This window comes from Neospora caninum, chromosome IX, assembly GCF_000208865.1.
Source record: "Neospora caninum Liverpool complete genome, chromosome IX".
In the NCBI taxonomy this organism is placed as follows: Eukaryota; Apicomplexa; class Conoidasida; order Eucoccidiorida; family Sarcocystidae; genus Neospora; species Neospora caninum.
In genome coordinates, this window is record NC_018390.1 from 4,577,859 (window position 1) to 4,589,670 (window position 11,812).

At 56.6% G+C, this 11,812-nt stretch overlaps 1 protein-coding gene across 1 annotated transcript; it reads left to right on the forward strand.

The window, feature by feature from the left end:
• Positions 1-4,156: 4,156 nt before the first annotated feature.
• NCLIV_043970 (putative elongator complex protein 3) lies at positions 4,157-11,092 on the forward strand (the record flags this gene model as incomplete). The annotated part of the gene is made up of 9 exons (XM_003881316.1): positions 4,157-5,151; positions 5,969-6,055; positions 6,448-6,514; positions 7,112-7,438; positions 7,732-7,907; positions 8,164-8,253; positions 8,830-9,032; positions 9,594-9,704; positions 10,224-11,092. The coding sequence occupies 9 exons, from the start codon at positions 4,157-4,159 to the stop codon at positions 11,090-11,092; spliced, it is 2,925 nt and encodes a 974-aa protein (XP_003881365.1).
• Positions 11,093-11,812: the final 720 nt, after the last annotated feature.

Sequence of the window (11,812 nt, forward strand, 5' to 3'; positions counted from 1 at the left end):
GCAAGGAAACTGAACCTTTTCGCGCTACCTAGGAACCGGGGACAAACGATCTTTCGTCGCCTCTACAACACGAGACAAGTACAGAGAAAAGACATCGGTGATCGCGTCCGTCAACCCTGTTTTTGAGCTCTGGGGATCTCCCCGTCGCTTCCTCGGATATTCGGTTTGCGTTGACAAGAGGAAAAGGAAAAGGCATGGGGTGCATCGAGGGCCTCTTCACAAGAGAAATAGAAGTGAAAGCCGCTAGGCCTTAGCTTGTTTGTCAGGGGTCATTGTTTTCATTACGTGCCTCCAACCGTGCAGAGTCTCTCGCTGCAACTACACCCGCACCCTGCATCGGTTTTTCCACCGCGGGTTCACTCCAAAGTCTAGAGACCCTACATGATAGAGACTCTGGCAGTCCGCACAATCTAGGCGGTCCTAGCTCAGTGAACCTGTTCGCGAGAAGTCCATAAACCGTGTGCAGTCGCCAGCGGGGGCGACGGAAAAGGGGGAATTCACCAGAGGCGCGGGGCTTGGCAGGCACACGCGGCCGAAGCGGAGGAGACGGCGCTGTCAGGGGTTTGTGTGCGTGCAAGACAGCACTTCCTTTCTTGAAAGGTCCAGGGAAAACACGGAGGAAGTCCCAGCGACCGTGTGCGTGAGAGCGCGTTTTGTTTCTCCCTGGAGGCGCTTCGCGGGACATTTGCCACCAAACGGAGACGAAAATGCGCAAGAACGGAGTCTTCCGCGCGTCTGGGCGGAAGACTCCAAAGGGTAAGACGCGCGAAGAAGTAAGAACTTCGCATTGACGCTCGACGCACTGAATACTCACTGACGACACGGTGGGAAAGTCCGTGAATAGCGTAAGCTGCTATACGGACGATGACGGTCACGTCAGACGCGCACCTCCGCCTGGCAGCGCTGTGGGCGAAAAGCGCGACAGCGGCCGGGAAAGAGAAGCGAGCAGAGAAAACGCCTCCTTGTTGGAAAGGCACGCTAGGAGATCTGGGAATGATACCGAGTCTCCAGCTGTCGAAAAAACAGCGCGTGCAAGCACATCAGCCGCCATCTCCTGCACGCATGCGCATGCGGACTCTCGCTCCCGAGGACGACTTTCGGGGCAGCATTCGGTTCGAAAATGTGGGATCTCTTTGTTCAGCGAGATGTTTTTTGGAGACCCTCCAAAGCATCCGTCCAGCAAGTTCTCTGTCCGGAAAGCGGTGAAGAAGTGCTGAAAGAGACGTCCTGAGAGAGCGACTGGATAAGCCTACTTTTTGGCCTCGGCACAGCGGCGCATTGCGGGATCAGCCCTTGCGGCTCGCGTTATCGCGCCCGCGGCCACGAGTTCAGTCCGTTTCCAGTCTTTCTCCCCGCAGTATGCGTTGTGAAATGACTCCGTTGAGACCACTGTGGAGAGGAATGGAATCTAGACACGGAGAAAGTGGCCACGGCGCGCGCGCGGTTCACAGTGACGCCTGTTTTGACCCACCAAACAAACGGTAGGTCGTCCAACACGGTTGCTCTCAAGGCAACGCAGAGAGGGCCGGTAGACGCCGAAGTTGGATGGACTTAGAACGTGGACATTTTTCTAGCTTTGTTCTAGCTTTTCCCGAGTCTGATTTCGAGCACCTTTCCCGTTCGATACGACAGGAGGCTCCCCGTTCTGCCCGCGTGGAGTCGGGTAGAACGGGAAGCAGCCTAGCGAGTGAAGCGGCGAGCTGCCGTTCCGCTGGAGTCAAAAACCACGTATTTCCACTTTAAACCCGGTGACAAGGTTCTGAATAGGAGGGGCGAGCACGGTTTTGAAGCCGCCGCCGCTCCAGGCCGGTTGCCGCACCCTCAGAATTCACGGAAGAGAGGATCTCGGCGTGTCGTTAGAAGACTTCACTCCGGTGCACGCATGAGGAAATCACAGGCACAGCCTCGCGGGAAGTGTGTCTTGTGATGCTCTTTGGTTCGGATCAAGGACGAGATTTCCGTTGATCCGCAGCCGCCCTGTGGACACGGAACCGTTGCTACAGCGCCCGTTCAAATTCATACAGCGGGGAATGCGCGTGAACCTTCTTCTTGTGTCGGATTCCGCATCGCGCCTCAAACTGGAAGAAAAACGTGTGTAGAGAAGCTGGGACGGGAACTTGTCGATGGACAAAACCCTGGCGGGGCCCCGCCGCACTGCTCTCCAAAAGGTTGGAAAAGTCGGCGACTGTCTTTTTCCGATAGTAGAGCCGTTTTTTTCAGCTAAGAACTGCGGATTTCCCTTTTGGGAACGGAAATATCAGACACATCACTTGCCTGCTCAAGGGCGCAGTTCTCGTCACATCTGAAAATCGACTGGTGTGTGCATCCGAGTGTGCCATGCGGCTGTCCCTGCGAGATCGGCCGATTTTCCACTGCTACTTCTTAGCAGGGCGATCCAAAGGCGCAGGCGCTCCCTTTTTTCATCTAAACACTTTTTGTAAACGCGTACTGGTACCCCGCCCCTCGACAAAAACGAGGAGGGTTCTGCCGCCTCGAGTAAGAGGCCGAAGGAGAGAATTGGGGGTCAACAAAAAAACTGCGACAGGTCTAGCTCGAAAACTTTTCAACCAAGGGAAATTGGCAAGCAAAGGAAAACGCGACAATCGCTTCGCTAAAAAAACAGTGGAATGTTTTCTAGGAATCCCGCTCTACAGTTCTGCAAAACATGTGGACTGGCAGAGCATAGTTAAGATGATAAAAGTATTGTGGAAACGGAACCAATTGAACACCATGCATTAATATAACAAAGATAATCACGGTCATCTGGAATCCTTCTTCGCATAACGTTAAATCCAAGTGTATGCATAGGTAAGAAAAAAAACATGTTTCACTGGCAGCTGAACTCGCTTCTCTTGCAACCATTTGAGGATGTTCCCCATGCGTGGCCTTCGATGCGGCTCCGCAGAACCACAACGTGGCCAGCCTGTTGATGGTTTTCCAAGCTTTTTCGACGATGGTTTCAGTCACCTGAGCGAAGGAACGACAGCTGAGAGGTTCCCCGAGTGTGTCGGAGACCCAGAGTGCCGCGCGGAAACTCTCATGTGTTTTCCCCCAGTTATCACCGCCAAGCGGGTGAGCAAAGTGTTCCGCGTCGCTCTCTCTCCCTCGCCACTGCAGATAGCCATTTTTTAGCAATAGGCAGACCCCCAAAGTGGACGCAGAAAGTGCATTTTTACGGTTGCGGCTGTACTTCCATATACAAATAGCTCCGGCGTGCGGAGCTGCGGGCATGACGGTCTGGGCATATACGCCAGGCAACAAGCAGAAGGCCTATTGGCACAAAAAATGTAACATGACTGTGTGCCGTATTAAAGGTATTTAAAGGCATTTGAGATGCTCTCAGGCCGTCGACGCATGCAATGCATGCGGCATGCAGAGAGTTGCGCGCGCCGTTCGCTGCTGGCTGCTCTCCGGGAAAACAACTCGGCACTTTGCCGCCGTCTTGAAAACCGCGTTTCTCTCTTTATAGCAGGCCAGAAAAGGCGGGGGAAGCTTGCAGAGCCACCGAGCGCAGGACAAGGGGGCGTCTACGTGGTTGGGCGGCTGCACTGCGCGGAAGATCGACGCATCGCTGACTCGTGTCTCTTCCCGTTCGCGGCAGACAAGCTGAGGGAAGTTCACAGTGTGAGGTTCCAGGGGTGCCAGGGAGCCAGCGCATGAAGAATCTTGGACAAGTTGACTCCGTTGCGTGGTCTGTGTCGCGTTCGCGCGCAGCGACTGCCTCGACTCAAACGCAGGCGCGCCGGGCTGCGTTTCCGCCTCGTGCCCGGAGTTTTCCGCGTGAAGAACGGCCAGCGACAAGGCGCGTTTGACGCCTTTATCGCAGGTTGCGGACGGAAGGCGAAGAACTTTTGTGGCGAAACGGGTTCCGGTGTTTCCCACCGGTCCTCTACCTGTCCTGTGCGAAGCGTGAATGCTTTCTCCCTCACCGTTCGTCCAGTTCAACTCCTACACGTGCGCAGATCTTCTAGATCGCCACTTTTCTTCTCCGAATCGATCTTTCTCTCGCAGCCACGCGCTCGCCTCCCCCCCCCTTCTTGCCCCCACCTGCGTGCGCGTTCCGAGCTGTCTCCTACACGTTTTTCCGCCTCTCTCTCTTGGACAAAGCGCTTCCTCCCGTCCACTCCCAGCGTCCCCCCTGTCGCCGCCTCGCCCCATGGAGGCCAGCGCCGTCTCCGCCATCCCCACGCCGGCGGGCGGGGACGGAGACGACGCTTGCGCGTCTCCTCCCTGCGCGTCCTCGCCTTCCCCTTCTGGGCGGCTGTCCACAGACGCCGGCCGAGCAGAGTCAGACCTCCTCGCGTTCTTTCCGGCGACGCGTCCCGAGTTTGTGTGCCGTGCAGGCGCAGTAGCAGCAGTCCGTCGCGAAGATTTCGAGAACGAACACCGAGCGCGTCACCTCCTCTCGTTCCAGCGGAGCATGCAGGAGTGGGGCGAGTTCGATCCTGACTCGCGAAACAGCGTCGAGCCGGCGGTGATCGCGGAGTTCACGCGCCGACTGCTGGAAAAGAACCCAAAGACAACTGCCGAGTTCAACCAGTGCTGCGCAGAGCTCCGCAAGTTCTTCCGGAGAGCGCCCTCGAAGGCTCAGATCATCGCCGCCTACGAGGCGCTGACGCGGGCCGAAGAAGGCGTGCAGGCGGAGAGCGCGCCGAAAGTCTCGGATGCGAGCGAAACGGGGACACCGAGCGGCTGCGAGACGCTCTCTGCATCGCCCGAGAAAAACGCGTCGTGGTCAGACGCCAAGGCGCCGCGGGTTGCGGGCGGCACTCCCGTCGTCTCGGATGCGTCTGCGTCGGTTTCCTCGGAATCCCGTGATTCCTCCGCCGTTTCCTCTGCGGCCCCCGTCAAGAGAAACCGCGTTCTCGAGACGCTGATGCGGCGCAAAGCGATCCGCACTAACAGCGGGGTGCTGGTGATCACAGTGTTGACGTCTCCGGGGAAGTTCTCGTGTCCCCACAACTGCCACTACTGCCCGAACGAACCGGGTCAGCCTCGGTCGTACCTCAGCACCGAGCCGGCGGTTCTGCGCGCGAACCAAAACGACTGGGATGCAGTCAGGCAGTTCCACGACCGCGCGTCCACGCTCCAGGGTAACGGCCATACCGTCGACAAAATCGAAGTCCTCGTCTTGGGCGGCACCTGGAGCGGGTAAGCCAAGCAGCCCCAGGGCGCTGCGCTGAACGCAGAGACGACTCAAACTCCCGGAGATTCCTCGCCATGAAAAAAGCGGAGCGGAGAGACGTCTCAACGCACATCCCCAAAACATATATATATATATATATATACATATATATATATATATATACAGTGTGTGTGTGTGAGTAGGAATAGGAGTGCAGGGGTGGAGACGAGAGGGCGTGTAATAGCATGCGTGGCTTGGGTGCTTTGTCGATAGCGGTTGGATTTTTCAAGATGTAGGGCGCGTGTCGATCTTCTGCAGAAGCGAGTGCATGCGCTGGCGTTAAACCTTTCGTCAGAGAAGTAGCAGGGAAGTCCGGATGTTCTGCATGTCCCACCTGCTTCTTTCGATTTCCGCAATCTGTTTTAGTTCTCTTAGGCTCTGCCAAAGCCCGAGGACTGTTTCTCGGTAAAGACGCTCACACTGTTGTGGATGGCCTTCCATTTACTCCTGCACCAAGTGCTAGCAACTTCCAGGCGCGTTGCATTCGTGCTTTGTGAGTTGGGGGAGGGACTTTTGTCTCTCCGTGGGTTTGGGCCGTTCGTGTGGGAGTCCCCGACAGCCCCGCTTCCCGAAGCATCTGTTAGAGCATGCGCAGATGTCCTGTGCTCTTTTGATTTCCATAAACGGAGTTACACATTAGATTATCTTCGCTGTGTCGAGAGGTTTCTGCCGGAGAGGGAGGGGTCAGAGGACGTCTCGGTGTTGGGCGGCGCAAAGAAAGCGCGCTTTGAGAGAAGGCGAGCTCAGATGCGTCTTTTGCGAACTCCGTTTCTTTTGCCGCAGCTACCCGAGTGACTACCAGGAGGAGTTTATTCGAGATCTGTTCTACGCAGCAAACGTGTTCAACTCGCCGCTGCCTTTCCGGCCCAAGTGAGTCTGCGCGCACAGAGCCGCGAAGGGAAGGTAACGGGAACGGCGACCGCAGGGAGGAGGGCGAAAATTGTCGCATCGAGCGAACGCAAGCAGAAAAAGAGGCAAGCGGCTGACTCGGGAGCGAACGCATGCGCAGGCGAAGAGGGGAGAGCCAGCCGTGGTGTTGAGTGTATGGGGACGCAGGGAGGGGAGAGGGATGCATAGGTATAAAGATTAACCTAATACGAGCAGGATATTGAAATCCAACACTTTTAGCTGTCTTAAGCAGCCCAGTGGGGTCGCAGACGAGAGGAAAAGAGAAGAGGAAGAGGAAACGTATGGAGGAAAGGGCGCGCGCGAAACGCGGAAAACAGATGAAAGGAGAGATGCTTTGCGCATCCGGTTTTCAGGCTTCCTCTCGAAGAAGAACAGACCGCGAATGAGACTGCAGAGTGCCGCATCATTGGGTTAACCCTCGTAAGCTTTGCTCTTTAAAGTGGAGCTGCCTTGCCGATACCCTGTCGCTTTCCGTTATACCTTTCTCCATGCTCGTAGCTTCTCTCGCCTCGCGTTTTTCAGCCTCCCTGCAATTTTCCACTTACGGCGTTTTCTCGCTCATCTGCGCCCTTGGTCTCTCCCGTTTTCACGCGTTTGGAACCCCGCGGTAATTCCTTTCTGCGCGGTCTTCTTGAGACTCTCTCCCATTTGATTCTCACCGTTTTCTTCCCGCTGGCTGCGTGTCCCTGACATTTGGGCATCGCCTTGTGTCTGACCCGTTGGATGTCAGTCTCTATCTTGTGCATGTCTTCCCTTCTTCTCGTGCTGCCTGCGGTCCGTCGACGCTTTCCGCCCCGTCCCTGTGGCTGGTGTCTGTCTCGTCTCGTCGGCTTCTCTCCGATCCGGTGCGCTGCTTCCTAAATGCTCTGCATGCGCGCGTTCCTCTCTCCTCCCTTATTTTCTCCCTTCGTCGTTTCTCCGTGCTTCTCCCTGCCTGTCTGTTTCCCTCCTTTCCCTTCCACTTCCCGAAAATCGCCCCGTTGTCTTCCCCGTTGTGTGTTCCTTGCGCCTGATTAGGAGACGCGTCCCGACTTCATTAACCGTTTCGAAATCCGCAAGCTGCGGCGGTTCGGGTGTACTCGCGTTCAGCTCGGCCTCCAGCACGTGGAGAACGAAGTCTTGCAATACATCAATCGAGGCTGTGAACGCCACGACGCCGTCAAGGCCATTCGCCTCCTCAAAGACTCGGGCTACAAAGTCGACATCCACATCATGCCCGACCTCCCAAGCAGCACTGCGGAGCGAGATCTGCGCATGTTCTTCTACCTGCTCGGCTCCTCGGACCTCCAGGCTGACCAGTGGAAGTTGTATCCCTGTGAAGTCACGCCTTTCTCAGAGATCGAGGTGGGCAGAACGCGAAAAAAGAGTCTCCCGTGAACGCTCGTCTTCTTCGTGCAGGGTGCGTCGAGGTGCGGACGCATGCGTGCAGGCATGCATTCGGTTCGCGACATCCTTTGTTAGCACGCGCGTGTGTATCGAGAAAGGCCTTTTTCGCGTTTCCCGGCGTAGGTCGCGAGCCGCCTATACATGCCCAGGAGGCACACTGCCTCTTCTCCCTCTGTGTGTCGTTTTGTTCGCGTCCTCGGCTGCATTTGCATCTCTGTGTCTTCTCGCTTTCCTGCGCTGGATCTGGTCAGCGATGGTACAGCGAAGGAAGCTTCGTTCCGTACGCGGAGAAGGACGGAGGCCGCGAACTGGTGGACCTGCTGCTTCGCGTGAAGGCGGCAGTCCACCCGTGGATTCGTCTGAACCGCGTTGTTCGCGACATTCCCAACCAGTCGATTATTGCTGGAAACAACATCACGAATCTCAGGTAAGGCCCAGTGGCAACAGAAAGACAAGGCAGTGGGGGGCCATGCAGCCTTTCTCGGGTCCGTTGATGTGCACGCAACCCCGTCGGGCATGTCCCGTGCATGTTGCAGCTACACCGTACGAGAAGGGAAGCCAGCTCACACCTCTGCGCCTCACCATGTCGCCTTTTAAACGAGGCAGGTTTGCGTTGCATTTGGAGGCGTGCGCGGCTCCACTTCCCGAAGGCTCTTCGCTGCTGTGCTCTCTCTTGCAAACAGGCAATTGCTTACGCTGGAGCTGGAGAAGCGGGGCTTGACTTGCAAGTGCATTCGTTGCCGCGAAGTGAAGGATATGCCGATTGATGTTCAGTAAGCCGTCGGGGTAAACCGCAGCTGGGGAAAGCCACAGAGGCAAACATCGGGCGCTGGTCTCATGTCTCACGCGCTGCGGGTCGTCCTTTCCTGTCAGCTGTTTGCCTGGCTCTGCGATCTTCGTTCTCGGGTTTCTCCCTTTCTCTCATGTATACTCTCCCCTCCTGTCTCGCCCTCGTCGCTGCTTATCATCATCTCGGCATCGTCTCCTCATGTGCAGAGCGGCGGCGCTAGTTCTCGTCTCAATCAGCCGCCGTTTCCCTCCCCATTTTTACGTGACGACCGGTGCGCGGACTCCCGACTGGATAGTTTTGCATGCATGTGCACCTTGTCGCTCCTCGAAAAAGTCAGGCTCCTGCTTTCACATGCAAGTGTATGTAGATGTTTATCTAGATATGCTTATTACGTCTGTTCAAAAGCAGGCATGTGCACAGACGTACCTTAGTTTATGCAGGTCGACGTGTGCCTACTCCATATCGTGCTGTGTACAGACCCTGTGGTGCTCTGGCCTGTATGGGCGCTGGCTCACACACGCATCTCGCAGTGGCGCCGTCTTTGCGTTTCTCTGTTCAGCGAGAAGGCCGTGTTGAAGGTTCGTGAATATCCGAGCAATGGCGGCCAGGAATTGTTTTTGAGTTTCGAGACAGAGGACGAAGCGATCATTTTCGGATTTCTCCGTCTTCGTCTCCGCTGGGAGGATCAACCGCGAAACAAGAAAGATGTGCCGTTCGCCTGCCTGGACGGCGCGGCGCTTCTGCGCGAGCTCCACGTCTACGGTGAGAAGAGAAAGCAAGGGCGGTGCATGCGCGCCCCGTGTTCGCCAAAACCAACGAACGGGTTTCCATGCGACGCCGGCATCCGATGTCCAAGAAACCGTAGAAAAGACACCTCTCGGTCAAGAAACAAGATTCGTTTGTCTGGAGGGAGTCATCGAGAAACGCACAAACAATTGCACACGCATGTGCACAAACGTGTGCACGTCTAATTGCGCACGCCGCGGCTGAGCACAGACGGGCGTGTGTGTGTCTGCGTGTGTGTGTGTGTCTGCGTGTGTCTGTGTCTGTGTGTGTCTGTGTCTGTGTGTGTTTGTGTCTACAAAGGGAGAAGCAGGGGATGAGCGTCTTTCTTCTCGTGTCAAAACTGGAAAGAAACACCGTTGTTCACGCGTGTCTCTCGCCGACTGTGTGCACTGTGTCAGGGAGGCCGGCTGGTGCTTGTGCTTCCTTATCTGAAGGAGGGACGACTGTGCATCTGTGGTGAGCGCAAGAACTCTCTGCCTCCGCTGTGTCCTCGCGGTGGAAAATGTTGCCGGCTGCTTTCGTCTCTTCCCGGCTCAGGCTCTCTCGTGGCCCACGGCGAAGACAAGATCAAGGACGACTGTCGACCGCAGCACGCGGGCTTGGGACGCCGCCTCATGCAGGCGGCAGAAATCCTCGCGATGAGTCGAGGTGAGAGACTGCGAACTTTTCCTGCGTCTCCTTTCTTCAGCGGGGGGAGACTCTGCTTTTCTCCACTGTGAGATTCCGACGGGGACACGCCGCTCTCGCGTAGGCGCCGGAAACCCCGGATTGAGTGGTGGAACGGGGAGAGAGGCAGTCTGAGGCAAACTGCAGTCAGTCAGCCTATGTCGAAAGGAGGAAGACACAGTCGAGGAAGAGTGTCTGCGGCGTTTCTCTCGCTTTCCAGGCTTCGTCGTTTGGAAGCGCGTCAGACGGTGCATGCACGGTTTTTCGGCACGAGGCCGCGAGTTACGTCGCGCGAAACCACGTCGTTGTGGATGCATACAGGCGACAAGGGCAACCGGGGGCGAGTAGATCGGTTCGTCCAGAGTGGTGAACTGTGTAAACACTGTGTGGCGGTTTTCTCGCAAACGCATGCGATCGCGCGGGTCTCAGGGGTCGGAGCGGGGAGTTTCTCTTAGGGTTTTCCGAGAAAAACGCCGGCGTGTGCGTGCTTCCCTCCCTCAGGTTTCTTCCGGATGGCCGTCATTGCAGGTGTGGGAACTCGCGAGTACTACCGCAAGAACGGGTATGAACTGAGAGAGACGTACATGGTGAAGGACTTGGCGCCGCCGCCGGAGGGCGACTTTTCCCTTCTCGGTATGCCCCTGCCTCCCACGATCACTGTGCTGCAGGTTCCTCTCCTCTCTGCAAGCGAGCTCTTGGTTGTTCCTCTGCCGGAGCCCGAAGAGCGCCAGCGGCCTAAGGACGCAGGCCGGCAGGCAAAAGACGCGAATCGACGAAGAGAATCTCCCGCGGCCGGCGCCGCTTCCGCTGAGCGCGGGGACGCGAAACAGGGAAAGAAAACGCGGACGGAGCGGGGCAACCATGGCACGGCGCAGGATGGCGAGCAAGAAAGACGGAACCGGTGCGGTGCTGGCGAAGCCGCTGCGGCCTGCGTGCGAGATCTGGTGAAGACCTTGCGAGACGGTTGCCAGAAAACGCGCTCTGAAGTCGTCGATGTGGAGAAAGCTGTCCAAGACATCCGAAAGGCGGCGCGACGCGAAACACAGGAAAACGCTGTGGCAGCCGGCCCCAGGTCGACGACGTACGTCGATCCCGACACCTTTGGCGAGTTCGCGACCGTGCTGTATCCCCAGGCGCGCTTGCGAGTTGAGCGCCATCTGAATCTTGAGATGGAACAGAAGAGAAGCATTTCGCAAATCCGAAAGGCGCTGGCGAACTCTCTGCATGCAGTGTCCGAGTGGTGGGCGGGCACTTGCGAGCTCTGGAAACCGTCTTCGCTGGCGATGGCTCTCGGTCTTGGGCTCGTCGGTCTGGGAACTGCAGCCGGCGTTACGCTGATTGTGTCAAGAGCTGTGCGGAGGCGTGTGTAGTTCTGCCGAGGCGCCTGTCATTTTGCCCAGGCGCGTGCAGTTTTGCCGAGACGCGAGCGAGGGAACATGTTATGTTTTTGCCCGGAATGCTTGGAATGTTTGCCACTAAGGATGCGGCCAATCGCGCACAAACGGTGTCGACACACGGAATGTTCTGGGGAACAGAACTGCAACGCTGCGGGCCTCTCGGGCAGGAATTCCCGAGCCGAAAACGCTGTAGAACGCTATATATGTATATATCTGCATATCTATTCTTGCAGTTAGACCGTCTGCTTCGAATAGCAACTTCTGTTCTGCAGAGTTGTAGAGTGTGTCGGTAGTCGTAATGCAACTCTGTTGGAGCAAAGCACTCGCCAGTGTGTAGGTTTACATCCAAATGCATGCCTAGACGTCATCGACGTGCACCGAGGACTCCCTTATAATCTTCGATATTGGTGAAGGAGACTCCTTAACAGCACGGAGGGTCATCAACCGGAGAGTTACTGGGTTTTTCTCCCAGGGTTTTCGCCAAGGAGGGGAGGTCTGATCGACAGAATTCTGTTCTATTTTTCTGACACAGAAACACGTGGCCTTCTACTTGTCACAGGATAACCGAAGGACGAGCAACTGACGCTGGAGCACCGAGTCCCCGTGCACGGCTCGACGGTGGCGTCGCGTAGTCGTGTTCCAGTTAAGAATCAGAAATCCTCTGCAACCGGGCATCTCCAAGTCTGACGCGTT